Source organism: Cynoglossus semilaevis, chromosome 9 (genome assembly GCF_000523025.1).
Source record: "Cynoglossus semilaevis isolate Cse_v1.0 chromosome 9, Cse_v1.0, whole genome shotgun sequence".
Taxonomy (NCBI): Eukaryota; Metazoa; Chordata; class Actinopteri; order Pleuronectiformes; family Cynoglossidae; genus Cynoglossus; species Cynoglossus semilaevis.
Window position 1 is genome coordinate 16,094,057 of NC_024315.1, and position 19,990 is coordinate 16,114,046.

Genomic DNA, 19,990 nt, shown 5'->3' on the forward strand with positions numbered 1-19,990 from the left:
TCCTGCTGACAAAAGGGGAAAAAGATTGGAGTTGAATGTTATGGTGAATCAAATTAAAAAAATAAGCAGAAAGGATAAATAATTTTGTTTTAGGAGCAGGATGTCAGTCGATATGGTGTGAAGGAGAGGAATAGAGCGGCTGATTCTGCTAACAGAAGGGAGAGTGTGTGGTCGACACTTCTTTACAGAAGGGAGAAAAACAGAGCGACACACTGTACAGTACCAGAGTGAAGGAAGGTGAACACAGGAGGTGGATTATAAATGACACCAGAAAGACATGGCATTTTTAACACCACAGGAGAATGTAGCAGAGCAGCAAGGGTGGCAGAGTGTAGGACAAGTGTGGACCTAAAGAGGAGGAAGTGAGTTAAGGTACAGGCAACTTTAACACTGACACCTGGGATAGCCAGGACTTAGTGGAGGCCTGGAAAAGCACAGAAACAGCAAAGATGGAAATTAGCGAGAAGTCGTCTTATGTGTGTTCGGGTCAAAGGCAATAAAACTGGGATAGTGCCGGAAGGAAACGTGGGATAGTCAGCAAGTAGGCATAGGAGTTTTGTGTGTAGAGACGCTTGACAAAGGGAGGACAAAAATGGTCCAGATGACATACCTATGGAGGTATGGAGATGTCCAGGAGAGATGACACTGGACCTTTAATCCTGAGAAGTGAGAGGATGTCTGATTGATGAATAGGTATACGGAAACTCCCTTAGCCACTCCAAGAAGGGATGGGAAAGGGTTAAAGCAAGGCTAAGATGCAGGGATTCAGATCCAGGAGCGGCAGTTTGATACTGAAGCAACTATTGCTTTCATAGTGGTGGGAGAGGAATATTAAGATCAGGGGATGAAGACAGGACGAATAGAGAGGAAGTGTGCTACTGTATGAAGAAGTCAGGAGTGGCCAGTGAGGGTACTGCAGGACGTGAAAGGATGATGAGACAATGGGGTAGGGTCCTGGCTACATTGGGGGATGGCACTGAGTAGTGGTACAGTGCTGTAACCACTCCTGTGCCTGCTCTTGTCAGCAGTAAGTAAATAGTGCATATACCGCAGGAATTCTTTCAACTAAATCTCTACTATTTGTAAGAAAACAAAGACAAGTCAGACAACCAGCCTAATGAAAGATGGTGGAAGGAGTGTGTTGGTGTGTGTCTGTGTTCATGTCAGTGGCCAGGTGGCAGATTATTTACCACTTGTCCGTCCCTAAGCTGGTTCTTCTCTTTCTCCTCTGCCAACTGATCCGTTTTTGACAGCAACCTGACACACACATGCACGGGTACACACAGGTTATAGGACTTCATTTATATTCTTCATCATAGCCACATTCAGATCATACATACATACATATATATATATGTATATATATATATATGTTTCAGCATTTTTAGATATAGTATGTATACAGGGGACTTCACCAGGAACTGTTGTTATAACAAAAAGGCGACAGCTCTTCGTTAGCTCTTAGTCTTTGAGCTCTATTTTGCAGTAACACACAAACACACGACTTCACACACAGGTGGGCATACATGTCAATTTGCTCTTCTTTCTCATGGGCGTTGGAGTCCCCCAGATGGAAACAAGGTGTTGGAGATGTTGGGGACAAATTAGCTCCTTCCATTAGCCACTGGTCCCTTAAAGATTTTCTCTGGCAAAGTGAAGCGGGAACAGAAGATGACATGGGAAAAACAAGAAGAAAAGAGAGTCAGATTGATTTTGGAAATCTATATATGTGTGTGTGTGTGTGTGTGTGTGGACTTGCTTCTAAAATGCAATCTGCCAACTTTTGACTTTTAATTAGTCTGCAATGAAGGGCAGAAACAAACAACAACATCTGTGTTGTTTTTATGTCTGACATGCTGTTGGAGTTCAGCCACACCTTCAGCTGCTGCAGTCTGATCTTCTCGTCCTCCATCTCTCTCCTGACTCTGTCTTCCTCATTCTGCTGTCTAAGCTTTTCCTGGAAGGAGAAGTGAAGATGGAAAGAAATTACAACTGCGCAGTCAGACAGAGTAAAAATGGTTCACCTTTAGTCTCATGGAAACAGGCTAGAGAAAAGAAAGAGCAGAACAAGTGCTGGATAAATAAAACAAGTCGGCTCTGAAGGATAAAAAAAAGAAACCAGCAGCAGTGAACGAGACATCTAGGAAGAAACATGGGCCTATAATCTATATCCCATAACACTAATATCACACCTCCCCACAGTGACCTGGAATTCTAAAATGGGACCAGCAGCTCAGCGGCTCACCACACTGCAGAGTCTATAAATTATTGAGGTGAAACAGAGAGCTGAGACAGCAGAGCTAACAGGCTTCACCTGCACCGTCTCTTCACAGTGATGCAGATGTTACTAGACATGTGTCTGCAGCTGTACATGAATATATTATTAAGAGCATTCACACAAATAAGGAACCATCTTTGTAAGTCAATGTCTCCCCATTATAGGGGAGGAGTGTAAACTGTTATTTCTACTGACACACAGATCCATTTTTTTTAAATTGGCACCTTTAGGAACGTCAACTTATCCTGATCAATCAGACACCCTTTTGATGGATTTATCCTGATCAATCAGACACCCTTTTGTAATCGTTTGACATCATTTATAATAAAAATACTTCTCATTAAAATCATCAATAAATGTGGGTTAGTTCATTTCTGTAGCTGTGATCACGAGCCTGAACCATTCTTTATACATAAACATGTATGCGTGTATGTGTGTTCACACAAGGACTCACAGCAATGGCCTCCTGTCGACGCTGGTACTTCTCTGTCTCATCCATCCCTGGACCTTGGACAAGATAAAAGAAAGAAAAAAGGCATGTCTTGATTACACTTTCATTTGTTGTCACTGTAGAATCAACAAAAGTCAAAATTCACAATTTCCAACCAGCCTTAAATGTGAAGATTTGATAGAGGGAAGCAGGAAGTCATCACACCGTGTGAATATGAATTTGAGGTTCAAGTCAACCGCTGATTATCATCTGCAGCCTGCGGCTTGGCTTACAAACCTCAGTTTAAAATTGATTTTAAGGTGAGGTTTCTACATAGTGCAGCTCAATTTCTGAGATTGGTATTTAGTATTTGATGCTGTAGAACACACAGTTCTCTCATCTGTTTCTGGCTTAAAACGATAAGACTTAAGACTTTCTCGGTTGCTCTCCACTCAACTGTTTCAGATCAAATTAAATGACATGAATGACTTTGAATATTTTATTTCACAGTTTTGTGTAACAAAGTCTTAAAATAAAAGAAGGTCTCTTTTATAATGACGTCTTAGTCTGAGCTGGCAGTGGGAGTTCTCCGCTAACATCTGGCCTTGTGCAAAGGCTGTATATTTGGCTTTAACATATATGTGACAAGTTTACTTAACATTGTATGTTTGCCTAGCAAGATGGATTGTGACATCAGCACTGAGGAGTTATACTGACAAACACAGACGCAGGCAACAGTACAGAACGTTAGGAAGTATCAATGTTCACTGCTGACTCTCTGATGGATCGCCAGTCAAGCAGCAGACTAAAGGGCCTGTAGATGGTTTTTAAAATAACCATACAAGACCATGGGTAACAAGGTTAATAGATCTTTTTTATTCACAGCAGTTGTGGTAATGTCCTGTCATTTTTCATTTAAAGCTAGATCAACCAAATCGTGGTGAGAGGAATTGTTTGAAACCACTGAGCAAGTCTTTTTTAAAATGAAGAATGCAGATTAACAATGTTACTTCAAACAATGTTCAAGGTAACCCTCCCTGTCTGGGTTACGACAGAGGTTCCCACCGTACAGGTGTTATTATTCATATTAGGGAGTTATTCTGTGAGGTAATTCAAAGGGGAATTGGACAAAATATGACCAGACCAGAATGTAAAAAGGCTGGAGCAGATGTTCCACATACCATGAGGCCGAGAGGCAGAAAGACTGACAGAGAAAATACTCCAAGGCCACTCATTTGTTAAGATATTTTTTTCATGTGTTTTGGTACAAGAAGAGCCCAGAAACCATTATCCATGTGATCACAGACGGAACGTACTATCACACTGACCTCGACCTCGAAGGTTATGCTGTTGTATCAAACAATCACAGACAAAAAACAGCAAACTTTAGCAAATTAGAGAATAACTCACAGAGATTTGAATGGCAGGAAATAAATGATTAAAAACAACTTTGCCCCTGCAGGCCATGGAAAGAAATACAGTGTAAATACATTTTTTTTTTATATAGCAACTATTGATGTTTAGTTGCCATAGATTTGGTATTAACTAGTGTTAACTAGTATTTGATGTAAATACTCGTCAGATACATTAGGCATCATGTTTAAATGTTTTAAATGAAGATTGTAACAGAGGTAACCTGACACGTCCTGATGGACAGTATGACTCTGAGTACAGTAAACAGATACAGCAGATGTTTCAGTCACCAGTAAGACTTGTCAGGTGTACTATTTGATTACCTACTCTGTGTGTTTTCACCTGACGTGAATTACAAGTGCATGCACACACAGTAATTCAACTAACTACTAATTAATAAACAATGTTTTAGAAAACTAAATGTTTTATGCACTGATAGAATGTGATACAAGTCTTTTTTTTTTTTAATGAAACAGCTTTAAGTGTTTTTATGTGCAAAATAAGCCGGTGCAGCAGTTGACTGACTTTGGCTTTCCAACTACATGCTGTGATGTCACCTAACTGGAAAGCCTAAGCCTAACTGGATTTTTCTATTGAAACAAAACCTGCCATAAGGTGGAACGTAATTACTAAGAAACCTGACTCAGCACAGATAGATAGACGGGCGTGTAGAGCAAAGGAAATGATGAATCAGAAAAGTAACAGAAGTATGACACAAATGAAACCTGAATCTTAGAAAAAACCAGAGGCGTTTAACACATGAAACAATGTGGACTTGTAACGTCAAACACTTCTATTGAAAAGGCCGGACAAGATAGTAAACAGCGAAGAGGAGGAAGAAAAAAGAGTGGAAAAAGAAAAGGAAAACATAATACTGTACAAACATTCCAGATGCATCTGTAACAAAAGTGAGCTCAAAGGCACACTTTGAATTCCCACAGGAACCTGACATGAGTGCCAATATGATGAAGTCACCATCTCACATACATCATTGACAATAATTATAAGGTAAAACTATTTCCACACGTATGCTGCATCCAAGGGAACAGTCAACAGAAGAACAAAACAATGCATGTCAGAGATAAAATAAAGTAAAATGATGTTGCTAAAATAAAAAGGATTTTTATTTTGCCAATGCACTAAATTCAAAGACAGCTTGTAAACAGCATGGTCAGAGAGTTGGCTCTTTCCAAAAAATCAATAATTAAGAAATTCTGAAAAGAAAAAAGACTTTGGGTTTCACTAACTCACTTGATGGGGAAAATCGATGGAAGATTGGGCCACACTGTGGTTTAACGGTTATCATGTTGTTAGCACTTTTCCTCCTTGTTGTTATGAAAATATAAATTTCCCCAAGACAAAGTTTTAATAAATATAAACTCATGCATACTTGAGTTTTTATTGGCACTTCTGTGCTTTTTACTAACCCACCTTGCTATAAAGAAGTGAAGCAGCAGAAATGGTAATCAGACAACAGCATTACAAACAGCCCTGGCTATTTCCATGAAAATGTTTCTTTTAGTTTTTGGCTGTTTTTAAACATGTGTAAATATATATATATATATACATATATATGTGTATATATATATATATATATATATATATATATATATACGTATATAATGCTTACACGCATGCTTTACATGCTTAATATGTACACAGTTGTGTACAACATGTAAATACTTGCTTCAGTGATTTGTCTGTCAGTCTGTATGTCATTTTCTCACTTAGTGTCTCTCAAACAGGTTTGAAAGGAATGCAGGGCTTGTGTAATCTGGTCTCTGTTCACCATCACTATTGTCACCAAGTCAAAAGCCATGGGGCCTCACGGCTCACTCACATTTAGCTAAAACTGCATCATCTGAGTGAAGTCATATTAGAAACAGTACTTCCCTAAAATACGACAGGGGCTAGAATTTCCTTCCAACTGAGCCACACAAACGGTCATGTTGTCAACACAGTGTTTAGACCTGGGCCATTTAAAATGAATACCTCCCTGCCTTTGACACAGGTGGTTTGAAAACCAGAGGTAACCAATTGTTTTAACATTTAAAAAAAAAACAACTATTAAACGTTTGTTTTATTCCCTGTGAGCATTTTATTGACAGAAACAAACAAAACCAAAACGACCCCTTGTGATATCTTGTATATAGAGCTTTAAAGACTAATCCATTAGAAATGTAGATATATATTCAATAAACTTAAAAATGTTCAGCAACTGCAACGAATACAGACTATAGAATGAAGACAAAATCGGTTTCTTGTTATGAAAATTTTAACAGTTAATACAAATATTTAATACTTAGCATTTGTTCCTCAATATTTGGTCTTGATAGACATTTTAAAGGCCTAGTTTTACTGTGACCCTTTACCCTGGGATTATAGTAACTTGGAAACATCATCGATGTGTCTGTAAGAGTTTCAGAAACCTGATACTGAGGAATGTCATCCTTTCTGTGGAAGCTTAATGTGTTTAACCAAAAATGTAAACACATTAAGAGAAGCCCAGAGATTTTCTCTGGACCTGCTGGATATGAATGTGGTCAGTTGTCTAGTACTGACCACCTGACACAAGAATCACTGATACAAATATATGTATTAAACAAGAACAAAAGGTCACAAGGTAAAATATGTAAACTGTCATGTATTTGTTGTTTTTGAAGACCATGTTTTTTCATTAGGACTCATCATCAACATATCTACAGCTACACTACTGTTATAGTATTGTTATATAGTATGTTTTTGTGGCATTCTGTGTCATGGCTGTTTTCTGCAGCAACACATGCAAAACCGAGGTGGTAAAACCGATAGCCATAGTCAAACATCTACCCAACGTTGTACTTTACCGCAGCTCTGCAAGTGCTCTGAAAATACTCACACTGTGTACTCATAACCCAAAAAGCATAACTCATGACCTAACTGTCTAATCCTTGTGTGTCTAACAAAACCATTGTGCATGTAAAAGAAAGGGTATGTGCACATAACAAAGACACTAAATGTTTTTTTTTTTTACACCCCTGCTTTTGTGAGCAGTCAGCCGGGGTTTTTGTGGCTTTGTGTCCACAGATCAGGGCCCAAACTGCAAACAGAGAGTGGGCAGCTGCAACACAATTGAGCCATGAGCTAGCAATAAAACTGAAGCTGACTTAAACGGTTCCTAATTTTTATAGAAATGACTGATGCCAAAATTACTACTGGAAATACAGTTTCTCTATTTGCAGAAACAACCAAGCACACTACAGCACTAACCCACGACACATTTAGACCATGAGCAGATTCCAAATATATCTAGAAAATATAGCACAGCAACCAACACATCTGAAATTTAGGATGGTATATGATTTTTGACCAGGTTTATTATTTTTCTGCCTGCTTCACTGTCAGAATAAAATTTTGATTTGAACAAAAAAAAAAAAAAAACACACCGTGCATTGGGCATTGTGTGATTATGCAGTGTGTGCGAAGAGAACAACGGACGAGTGGCAACAAGTTATAGTCGTACGCACTTTTACACAGAAACATGGTGTGAAAACAAATTACATAAAAAAGCATACATTTAAGACTAAACTTTATGGTAACTGTTAAAAATATAAAAATGTTCCATAACTCATAATTTGATGTCTGACTTTGTTTTCTAATAAACAAACAAAACAAAAAAAAAAATCATAAATATGGGCTTTGAAGTAGATGTGTGTGTTGTGAGAGGGAGAGCCTCAGGCTGTAAAGACGTGTTCAAAGCATTTCCTTGTTCTCTAGGATATTTTTGACAGAGGTGTGTACTGTAACAAAGCCTGTTTGGGCCAACAGGCCCTGATGTCCTCTGTGTGACAGAAGAGAAACGTCAGTTGTTCATGCTGTGATCACCATTTTTAAATGAGTACAACGAGCTGCACGCTGAGAAGCAGCTTGTTCAATTGCATTTTAGACTCTGTCTCCCTTTTTCTAGACCAAGCTAAGGTTAAATCACACGCAGCAGTGCTGTGTATGTTCAGTCATTTCCACTCAATTCCACTTGGTTCTTCAGCAGTGCTGGTTATAGATAAGTGATGATAATTTTAATGATGTGTTTAAAAACTTTGCATTTTGTACAACCCTTTTTTTAAATGATGCATAATAGGCAGAATTTGCAATTATTATTATTATAAATTATAATTGAAAAATATTAATTGTAGATACAGTGGTTTTAAGGGAACTAGTGTTTACAGAACTATTCACTTTCTCTTTTTTCTAGCGTTTACTGAATTCATCTAAGAGAAAACATTGGTATTTCCTATAGTTTGGTCTGTGTGAAGCCAAAAATGCACAGAGTCACAGTGCAGCAGCTGGTAAGCCCTCCAGTCTATACCCCACAGCATTTCCGTTTAAAGGTACAGAAACATTCAGAACAGTGCTGCAAAACAGGTGTTTAAAGAATCCGGCTGACATTTCATTTAGACATCAAGGAACCATATTTATTTTCATAAAAGTTATGGTAAAATGTCTCATTTAAGTCAGCGCTCCCCAGCTTGGCTTTTTATTCCACTACTGAACAGTAAGGTTATTTTGCTGCAGTTATTCCATTATAATCACATGGGTCCTCAATCGTTGGATGGACCTAGAGTACACTGTTCTGTACTTTGTTAGTTTTGAACTCGTCAAACTCCTGAACATCTTCTGATTTTGAACCTGAAGTAAGTGTGACGTGGGTATCATTAGGCAGACTGAAGCATCCACAGCCCCACAACACTAACAAGCCTTTCATATCAAAACTGATTACAGCCACAGTACCTTTCATCAGTGGGAAAGATTGAGATGATTATTGGTGGTTGGCCAAGAGGGGGGGCGGGGTGCTGGGATGCTACACTCCCTAGTCTGAAGTGTTCATTTTATGCCAAAATGTTCCCAAATAAATTTGATGATTAATCATTTATATCAGTTTTACATATGTATGTGGCTGAAGTTCAAACCGAGCGTGAAAGTTATTAAAACACGGTATTTTAAAACCTCTCCAGTAGCCTCTCTCCTGGGGCATTGGAATATTGCCCCTCTGGAATGCAGTTGCTCTGCCGTTCAGTGACTGTTGCTAAGCAGGGAAACAAGGACCAACAGGTCATGTAGCCAATTAACATTTTTAAATTTGTCCTTTTCACACAAGATTTACCCTAAACCTCTTCAATGAAATGCTGAGATGGTTAGCCAGCAAAGTCTCATCATGCTAGCCCTGTTCAAATCAGGAACCTAAGTGACAAAACTAAAAGTAACTGAATTCAATGTTTATTTTAATTGTTACACTTCTGTTTTATTAGAACAAAGCAACACGTTTTTTAAATTTAAAGACACAAATGTGAGTGTGTACAAGCCAGGAGACACAAATGTGAAGAAATTACCTGTAAACGTATGTTTATATTCTGTTTGTCTGTATCATTTTGAAGCAGTTCGAATATTAAACAGCACCTTGCTCACTGTAAGGCTGTTGCATGTATTAAAAATGTAAATACATTTTGACATTAATTTGATTCTATAAACTTTTTCAGCGCTGAATTGTTCTGATCTTGAACATCAGTGATCTGTGACCACAGAGCTTTATAACGTAAGTTCTCGTAAAGGCACGTAAGATACGTAAAGTACCTTCAGCCAGTCAAAATATCAGCCCTTCACTGCATAATTAATGTTGTGAATGAGAGTGTTGTTCAACAACAAACACGAACAAAAATATATGTTTTCACGCCACGGTGCCCTTACCTGTTTAAGCTTGGCCTTGTCCACGACTCAAATAAGAAACGATGCGAAGAAGTTGAGTTTAAGTCCTTGAACACGCACACTTATAAGGGAAAAAAGAAAAAGAAATGCCGGGCTTCTACCAAAAAAACAAGAGTCAAACTTGTCCTGTAGCGGCTCAACACCTGAGTGACTCTCCTCATAACAGCACCAACGGCCACGTCCTCCACTTCCACGCTCCCCTCCTTCACTTTAAAATGTCCCACAGACGGAAATAAAAACGAGAACGACAGAGAGTCGCGGCTTTAGTAATAAACTTGTAAAATAACAGTAACACACGTTTGTTCAAGTACTTCCCTGCCTCATTGGAACCGCCGCTACGGCTAAAAGCGGCGCTTCCGTCCGGTGCTGGAGGTTACCTGATCCCAGACAGTAGCAGAAGGCCAGCCCACCGTGCAGCGGCAGCAGCCGGGTGTTTCTGGTGCCTTCGCTCGACCTGACGACCACAATAACCTGTTATATGTTTAAACTCTGCTACACATTATGTTCACAGTATCTAATTACTTATATATGCTCCTCAGTCATATGTTTACATTTTCTGATAGTAAAGTCTTTGGTGTCAGGATTTAATCTTGAATTAACCAAATTAAATTTAAGAGGTCCATAACTGTAGATTCAATTAGTAGTAGGTCACCCAAAATCTATACAATACATTATTTACTTAATTGGTTGAGTATTTAGTACTATCATTTGTTGCCAGACGAACGATAATTATTGTATTTGAACGACCAATAATAATAATAAAAAACCCACAGAACAGTACAGAATACAATACAATAAAATAATTGTTGTCATTCAAGCGTCGAAAATTGCTCCCAGGTCACCAGACCAAACAACACAAAACAGCTCCAGTTAAAGTTAAAACACAACAGTGCGTTGGATTAAAAAAAAAAAGAGTTTGAAAACACTGATATAATCTGTTACATTATTCTAACCCCTGCCTTACTGACATATATAGTCCTTTCCTACAGTGCCCCCTGCTGGATACTTCTCTCAAAACAACCACAAGAACTCCACATCCAAATTATAAACTCATCTTAGAATTTTGGCACAGGAACTCGAGGTACAATAGAGTCCAGTAAATCTAACTCATGTGTTCGACGACATCGGTCCTATGTGATGCACACAAATTCAATTTGATTCAGAGTTCAAGTGATCGCTTTTTCTATTTTACCTCTAGACCTCACTGGGTGTAATCTGTTGTCTAGAACTGTAATATAACTAACTGTAATTTGATTTGGTTCAAGAGTGCTAATTAAGATAAAAGATCTGCATGTTTCACCAACCTGTGTTTTAATATTCTACATCAGATTAGGTGGGTTTTTTAAATTCATTTTATGATAGAAGGCTTTATTCCTTTTATTAAACTTTCTTTTATCAACAAATTCAAATTTATACCAAAATATATTTTTATAACAACAGAGCATGAGAAATTATGAATAACAAATATATATATTTTAACCAGAGCATTTGGTAAGCAGCACTTATTTATTCCTATTATGTGTGTTCATTTGAAGGTGTCAGAATGCATTTCTACGTATGTGTTGTTTCTGAGTAGTGCAAGTTCCCTAACAAATAATTTTAATTCTTATACGGCAGCAAGTTACCATGGAAACTATGACATGTGTGACACCATGTGATTTTGACTGTTGCATTCAGGAGAAAACACCTACTTTTTCAGCAACTGGTGATTATCTAAGTGCAGCAATGTGATTGGTTGTCTTTAATGCTGTTGTACATGTGGACCTATCTCTAACAGTCTCTCAGATATTTTCCAACATTTGTGTCCTGAGAGGCTATTATTCTTTTTTTTCTCTTTTTTTTTTAAAAAAAAGAAGGAATCCACTGATATACTGTAAGGTTTCTGTTAGTGTGGTAATTTATAGAAATTAATTGACAATAATGTTCTAGATCATTTTACGTTTGCTAATCACATACATCAAATAAATGTGTAGCAATGCCTATGAGAAAATGTTCAGTGCCTGTTAATGTGTGTCACTATGATGTTGATCAAAACTCGTAATGTAAGGCAGAGAGTATGCCTGCTGTCTCTGTTCAGGCCGTGAAAGTTTACAATCAAAAACTGCTGCAGAGAAACCATCTTCATTGTCATAGTTGTTGAAACTAAATTGTTCCCACAGGTACTACAGTAGTTATATGTAGTAGGACACCATAGCCTGCACTAGATACAAACACACACACACACACAGATGTCCTTAGCAAACCATTAGTACAAATTCTACCTTGACCCTAAAACCATCTAAAAATCTCCAAAATGCCATCAAATGTATTAATGTCATGAAACGTCTTCTCACAGAAATGTCCTAGTGTCTCACACTGCTTAACATCAAATATGGTGGACTTTAGTGTGTGTCACATTATACTGTCTTAGGAGCTGTACCAACATAGTAACTGCTCACTGACACACACACACACACACACACACACCAGTAACGACACACTTTTGATGATTTCCAACATAATAGTGTTTTTCTGGGATGAAATGATGTTTTCTCAGCCTCTGACGACACAGCTGATCCCTTCTTTATTTCTCTCATCCGTAAAGATTATGGCATGATGAATTATTCCCCCTTTTTTCTCCATTTCTCCCTCTCTTTGCCTATATCCTTTTTACCACACACACACACACGCGCACACACACACGCCTTTCCTCCATCCCTACCAACAGGGAGCCTCTTTCAAGCCAGTGGTTCCTTTTACTTGACTAATTAGCCTTGAAGTGCTGTTGCAGAGTGTCATATTTAGCAGAGCGACCTAGTAGCAGAGTGCAGACCGATATAGACTCGGCTGGCTGGTAGCTGAGACCCTGGGAAAAGGCAGCCTCTCCGTCTCCCTTAATTCACACACAGTGCTGAGGATTTCTCAGGAACAGAGCGATGAAAGTGAGAGGTGGTGTTGCCTCAAACTAGATGGAAGAGGAAGAGACACAGGGAGCTGCGACTAAAGCAAAAATGGCAGTCAGCTGCAGGAGCACATCCTCCTAAAGAACAAAACGTTTGACCAGTGTGCAGCAGCACGTTTTCCAACATACAAAGGCTGAAGGTAAGGTTTAATTCTGCCCTGCAGACACACATCATGTGATTATGTCTTCATTATGTGTCAATATCAGACACATTCATACGTAGTCAGGTGTGAGTTCAGTTAGGGATTGGCACAGAATGAATGCTTTCTGTATTTGTTGATATGCAATGGTTGTAAATTTACATGACTTTTTGCATGAATTTTCAATTTTTAACACTAATTTCATACAAACACATTCTGTTAAATGTATATATATATATATATAAACATATATATATTACACATACACATATGTAATATATATGCACATATAAGGCTTGTATATACTGTATACATATTTCTTAGATCATCAATCAGCATTGTATCATTTATAGTATAGTAGCATAGTTTAGTTTTTAAATATTTAATTTTAATTAATTTAATACTTCACTTTATCATGACAACATAGAGGGAGTATGCAGTTCTTTTCAATTAAAATGGCTTTGTTTTCATCCTCACTGAGCAAACAGCGCCCCTTTCCTGCCCTGTAGGTGGTGCTAAGCGCACATTTGAAGAGATTTGTTAACTCAAATGTTAGCAGTGTTAAGTGTCACTGCATTGTTATATGTTATATATATATATATATATATATAAATATATATATATATATATATGTATATATATATATACATATATATATATATATATATTTATATATATATATATATATATATATAAATATATATATATATATATATGTATATGTATATATATATATAGACATATATAGACATATATACTGTATGTGTGTGTGTATTTTTTATTACCTACCATGTTGCCTACCATGCGCAGGCAGTCTTCATGCCATTAAGCTAACCCTGCTAACAACTTATGCTTTATTTCTTCTTTGTGCTGAGTTTTGTGAGTTTCATAACTGTCTCTTTTGACGTTCACAGAACCAATTAGTTTCTGTGTCTTTTTGTAGAAATTGTTGAGGCTTCCTTAAGAAGCTAATGTTTTAATTTCAATTTAATGACTGAGGGTCGCCCCGGGTCGGGGGAATAGTTACAGCCACTCTTAGTTGACAGTTTTTAGGGCATGGACACAATCCAAGCTAATAAAGTATCATTCCTCACTCTGACCCATAAAATCCACTGGTTGTGTAAACGGCTGACAAGGCAGCAGAGATTCTGTCTAAGACATAAAGTGTGTGGATAAGTGATAACAGCTGTCAGGTAGATCAGGGAACGTGTTCAATATCTGTAATGGAAGTCGACCACTGCTGGAGTTAACAAAGTTTTACTGAAAAGTGCTGACGACTTCACTTCATTGCTGATTATATCACATGTGTGAACTTGACATTTTCAGTTAACTATGTGTAGACATCCCTTCAAAATAAGAAAACGAAAGATTTTAAAGCGAAACTACAGGGATTTTGCTTTCCAGTAGTCACTATGGTCTGGCTCTGATAACTCTACTGTGTTTTAGTAATTGAAGATTAGTATAGTTTCATGAACATTCCTTTTCATTCCTGATGTAATATTGTAATAAATATAAACTAAATATATAAAAATATTTTTCAAAAAGAAAAAATAATGTTATGCTCACAAAAAAGGTTAGGGTTAATATTGAAATATTTATATAACAAGTACAATATGTACTGTAAGCATAAGTATAATGTTACAGTTAATTGATAATTGATAACTCATATTGCACTTTGAAAAACAATGAATGTATTAATGTTTTAACATACATATTCTACACTATCAAATATAATAAAAAAAGTTTTGAGCTGTAGGCTAAATATGCTTTTTCAAGATTAATGTAATCTGAGAGAAACCCCACAGATGACCCCACAGATGATTGACAGTCAGCTGGCACAGCGCAGGAGGGTGATGGGAAACATTATGGGTGACCAAGCACAACAAAAGAGAAGCACATCCATCGTGCCCTGCTTCGTCTTAGTCGAGGTGAGTGTTGGACAAATCAACATGTTGATCATTAGGATTTTATGCATCTCTTCTGATCTAATGACCTTCACTCCTCCCCTTCGTCTCCTCTGGTTGACCACTGACCTCAGCTTCCTCATTCGTCCTAAAAATCTAGAAATCCAATTAGCCTGTTCTCACTGAATCAACTTGTCTTTTATTTATTTATTGCAAACCTGTGTTGATTGCCGTGCCAATTTTAAACTTGTCAAACAGATGTTTTGATTCGTCACTGTCCATTAGACTTTTCAAACCACTGCTGTTGGAGTTCATTGGGTCTGGTAAGATGAACTGATGATGTGGCTTCAGCTAAGATAGCTGACATTATATCCATTGAAGTCGCTGTAGTTTTGGACATGGCTGTCTGCAGTACTGTGTCCATTACATTGCCCTGTCAGTTGCAGGAATTTCCGACAGCAATCCTGAGTATGGGATCGATCACCACCCATGGCCACCTGTTAGAGTGTATGTAAGTTGGTGTCTGAGAAACTGGTCAGCATAACTAGATGAGCTAACACTGTGGCTAGAAGGACCCACAAAACAGGACTGTAAATACGGAGAAAATGATCATTTTTATATCCGATAACACGGAGAAACAAATTAAAATAAACAAGTCTTGGTGGAGCAAGACCTGGCAGTCGTACTGTCAGGTATGTCGTACTGTCAGGTATGCCAGTATACCTCTGCTTTGTACTTTGAAGTTCTATCCTTCACCTACTTCCTGCCCCTCCAATCTCCTTAATGGTCTTTGTTTTATTTCCCAGTGGCATCCTGAGCTCTGTTTTCTTTGATATACTTACTGTATGTGCAGATTTCCCCGTCCCCCTCTTCAGGCTCTTCCCTCCTGACTCATCCACTCATTTTTATTACTCTGCTCATTTATCTCCCATAAGTGAGAGACAGATGAGCAGACTGGGCTACAGTGGGTTGACAAGGTGGAAGTTCAGAATTCATTGATTTCTTTTGTAGGTCTTTATTGGACTTTTATTGTGGGGATAAGGGAAGCTGGACCCAAATGAGGTAGATAGTTTAATCAGGTTCACAACTTAATTTGAGTTAGGATTAGAATAGGGTTCAGATTAGAGAGAGGGTAAGGATTAAGATTTGGCATACATGCTGGCTATGGAACTCATTATGTCGACATAAAGTAGTCACAAAACACTATCTGTGGGAGATATTGGTATGATGATTGATAGTAAAAAAATCTTCTTCAAATTAAATGTTCAGTGCCAAATAGTTCCAGAGAAACAAGATAAAATGTTAATCAGCCTTATTAAATGGCAACAACAAAAAGCTGTTCGGTGCTCTGCCTCTGGGTTTTATTGTATTTCGCTGAGATGTTGTCAGCCTGAGCTCAGGCCAATGTTTTGTAAAATGTGCCTTTTGTGAGACGTGCTGAGTCTATGCACTGTGGAAATCAACTTCAACGCATGGTGTAGGCGTAACTGCCACGGGAGTTTACAGACACAATATCCAGGCAGGCAACACTACCTGTCTGCCATCTTTGCCTGGTTTCATATCCGACAGTGTCACTGCCAGCTGTACGGATGGGGAGAAGGGTTTGTAGCAGTTAGCTAAACAGACAGATAGGGTCTGAAAGTACGTCCACCGAACAATGTGGGCTGTCGGTGAGGGCGAGGCTACGACCAGAGGTTCAGGCCAGTGAGCAGCAGTTTGGTTTAATACCTTGAACAAGTACCACAGATACAAAGTTTAGCTTAGAGTAGAAATGTTCAGAGAAGGTCAGGCTGAAGCAATGTCTGGGTTTCACCTCGGTGATGTGACCGAAAAAAAGGTTTTGAAGTTAAAGTGACATTGAATTATTGTCACTGACAATAATGACAAACTTCATATGTATATCGGTATCGCTTGATATTGGAATTGGATATCAGGTTTTTGGACAATAACAGCATATTGATAGGGAGGTTGGTGTGGGCTTTTCAGAGTACTTTTCAGTTTTTGAGATATGTCCGACAAGTTGGTTATGGACCGAGTCTGAGAAAACGCTTATGGTGCTTTTGTGGTTGGTGGTCCTGCGGTCGTCTGTGTCTGCATGCATCTCTGTGTGTATAGGTATATTAAAAAAATGAAATGGATGTTTCAGGACGTCTCTCTCTCTCTCTCTCTCTCTCTCTCTCTCTCCCTCCCTCCCTCTCTCAGGCTTTCTCCTCTCTGTCCTGCTGTAGCGTTCTCTGTTTGCCTTCCTATCTCTTCTCTCTCTCTTTCTATCAGCTTTTCTCCCCATCTGTCTTTTTCTGCCACATCCCCCTTCCTGCCCCTCCCCCCTCTAGTCTCTTCCCCCACTATCTCTTTTTGCTCACTTGATTCAGTTCACACATTAAGGGCACATCTATTGTTTGTCCTGTGAGAGAAAACATTTTCTTCTTTTTTAATTCTTTTTTTTTTTTTTTTTTTAATCTTTGACCGTATATTCTGCAACATTCTGTGGCTCCATCCTTAAGGACTGGAACAATTATGTTTTATTTCCAGCTGGTCATCATGGCAGGGACTGTTCTGTTGGCGTACTACTTTGAATACACCGACACGTTCCCTGTGCACAACCAGGGCTTCTTCTGTTTTGACAAAACCTACTCCAAGCCATACCCAGGACCTGAGGACAACAGCAGGGCACCACCTGTCCTCGTCTACTCTCTGGTCACCGCCATCCCCACTGTGACGGTGAGTGTCTTCAACTTCTTACAACGGAAATAGGTTAACAGACAGGAGAGACACAGACATGCGTACACAGCTTAAATAAATCCCCATTACAACGACAGGTTTCAAACCCGAGACAGACGTATATTACAGCACATATAAACACAATCCTTATCCACACGTGGTGGTTATGGATTAGAAGAAGAGTGTTCATGTGTAGGTGTGCATCACCGTGCTCTCCCGCTCCGTCTTTGTGGATGTGATCACTGGTATAACCATGGCAACGTGGACTATATTTGTCCTCCTCAGAGCAGTTCACGGCAGATATATTGTACAGGGAATGTGTTCTTCTTCTACAACTGCATACTCATTACTAGTATTATCTTCTACCACGTATTGAATATTAATGCTTTTTAATAATTAATCATCTGCAGAGAATTATGATTTGTAGGTCACTCCTGGTAGAGTGCGGAACATATTTATTTATTATTGATTTATGTCATTAAAAAAAATCAATAATTCCTACTGGTGTTAAAGAGACGGGAACGCACTATATTTCCAAAGCACCTCTGAACTTTACTGTCTGTGAACAGGAGGTCGTCAGGATGTGATTAAAAAGGCACAGTGTCTCTATCGCCTCCTGCAGGGTTTGTCTCTTTGATGTTCTACTAATTAGTAGCAAAACAACATGGACGCCTCTGATCCACACGTCAGGGTTATTGACAGTTCAGTTCACTTTCAAACTACAAACGTACACTCTTGAATAGAAATACTCACGTTAGAGTAATTAAGCAGCCACTGAGAGGCAGATCACAGTCTGTACCAAGAGCCAGAACTGGAACGTCATTGAGTTTGAGTTTGGTTCAGGAAGGAAGACTTTGATTGGTCAGATGGAGGGTGACGCTGACTGGGTTTCCTGTGGCCGTGGTAGTGTGCAGGTGACAGGGTGAGAAAAATATAAAACACCACTTTCCCTATTTCATTTAATTTGTTACCCAGTTTAGACTTCTTGATGTCTTTAATTGTCTTCTAGTCAGTTTTATTTGCACAGGCCAAATTCATCTCCGTGTCTCCATGGACACGTTAGAATTACAAACAGTAAAGCTTTCCTCCTAAAGACCTATAAAATAAAAATGGAGGAATGTATATATTGAAATGTATTTGAATTTCATTTTTTATAGAATATACGACCTCTACAGTCGTTGAGTGACTGTGTTTGAAGTTCACGTTGTCACCTGTACACCTGTCTCATTATTCCTCCTCTGTCTTCTGTCTTTGGTCCTCACCCTCATCTATTACAGAAACATTTGTCACTTGACTGTTCATCTGGCAGCTTTTTTGGAACCAGCACTAATTTCTACAGATGAACTTGGTTTTCTCTTCTTCTCTGTCCCAGATTCTCATCGGGGAAGTAGCCAGTATCTTCGTGAAGACAGAGGAAGATCAGGAGAAGACGATAGTCACCGCTGACTGCTGTTATTTCAACCCTTTACTACGTAGGATCGTCCGTTTCCTGGGTCAGTTGTTGGCTTTGATTTGGATGTCATTTTAAGTTTTGTCACCTGTAGGCATTTCCTCTTCCTCCTTCCTGTTTTTTATTGTGTTTCCTACCTCTTGTGTCTGAATGCAGGTCTGTCCTGCCTTAATGTTGTTTTGTGGCAGTGACGTTGGTCACCCCTTTATATAATGTTGGCTCGTCTCTGTCAAAATTTTCCAAGATTTCAGGCCTGCCCTTACCAGAGGCTTAGATTGTTAAATGCTGCAGAGACTGACCCAGCTCTTCAGCACACAGAATCCAGTAGAGCTACTGCTGCTTCCTGTCACCTGTTAATACAGTCCGTACACTCCCTCCTTTTCTTAAACTATTTTTCTCCCTCACACAGGTGTCTATTCGTTTGGCCTGTTCACCACTACTATCTTTGCCAATGCCGGTCAAGTTGTGACAGGAAATCAGACGCCTCATTTCCTGACCGCCTGTAAGCCAAACTATACAGCTCTGGGTTGCCAGTCTCCACTGCAGTACATCTCAGAGCATCGCGCCTGTACAGGAAACCCGTACTTGATAGTGACGGCACGGAAATCTTTCCCCTCCAAGGATGCAGCTCTCAGTTTTTATTCAGCCGTTTATACAGTGGTAAGGCAGTAAAAGTGAGACACAACAGAGTAATGTACATGCCTGTGTGTATTAAGGACTGTCATGGGATTCACACAACTATTTCAATACCAAATGTGTACAGGAGGTACTCGGTGTACGGCGTTCCATCGTTCCGGTGTACATCCACAAACACACTATACGCACAGGACGTCTTTGTTTACATTTGTCAGTTGTACACCAAACACTAAATTGTGTTTCAGGGCTGTAATCCCCCAGTCAACTGGTCCATTTATTGGTTGATGCGTTCTGGCTCGAGCACAATTCTGATTGGTTGATTTTTTGACGCATTAATT

At 38.8% G+C, this 19,990-nt stretch overlaps 2 protein-coding genes across 5 annotated transcripts in view; one reads left to right on the forward strand and one right to left on the reverse strand.

Annotated features, from left to right (window-relative positions):
• Window positions 1-10,753, reverse strand: part of palm3 (paralemmin 3) — a 15,314-nt gene extending 4,561 nt beyond the window's left edge. Inside the window, exons 1-6 of the mRNA XM_025058493.1 lie at window positions 9,843-10,753; window positions 2,733-2,785; window positions 1,877-1,957; window positions 1,413-1,645; window positions 1,191-1,257; window positions 611-750 (exon numbers count right to left, since the gene is read on the reverse strand). Of these exons, the coding sequence (XP_024914261.1) occupies window positions 611-750; window positions 1,191-1,257; window positions 1,413-1,645; window positions 1,877-1,957; window positions 2,733-2,777 (566 nt within the window). The 5' untranslated portion in view covers window positions 2,778-2,785; window positions 9,843-10,753. The remainder of the gene's footprint in view (window positions 1-610; window positions 751-1,190; window positions 1,258-1,412; window positions 1,646-1,876; window positions 1,958-2,732; window positions 2,786-9,842) is intronic.
• Window positions 10,754-12,339: 1,586 nt separating this feature from the next.
• plppr2b (phospholipid phosphatase related 2b) overlaps window positions 12,340-19,990 on the forward strand; it is an 11,033-nt gene continuing 3,382 nt past the window's right edge. For 2 of the 4 annotated variants that reach the window (XM_008317563.3, XM_008317562.3), the window contains exons 1-5: window positions 12,340-12,941; window positions 14,747-14,869; window positions 17,378-17,566; window positions 18,939-19,059; window positions 19,426-19,676. In XM_008317563.3, the coding sequence (XP_008315785.1) occupies window positions 14,747-14,869; window positions 17,378-17,566; window positions 18,939-19,059; window positions 19,426-19,676 (684 nt within the window). In that variant the 5' untranslated portion in view covers window positions 12,340-12,941. Of the gene's footprint in view, window positions 12,942-14,746; window positions 14,870-16,822; window positions 17,567-18,938; window positions 19,060-19,425; window positions 19,677-19,990 lie in introns of those variants that run through there. The other 2 variants (XM_025058624.1, XM_017035077.2) reach the window with 1 other exon arrangement.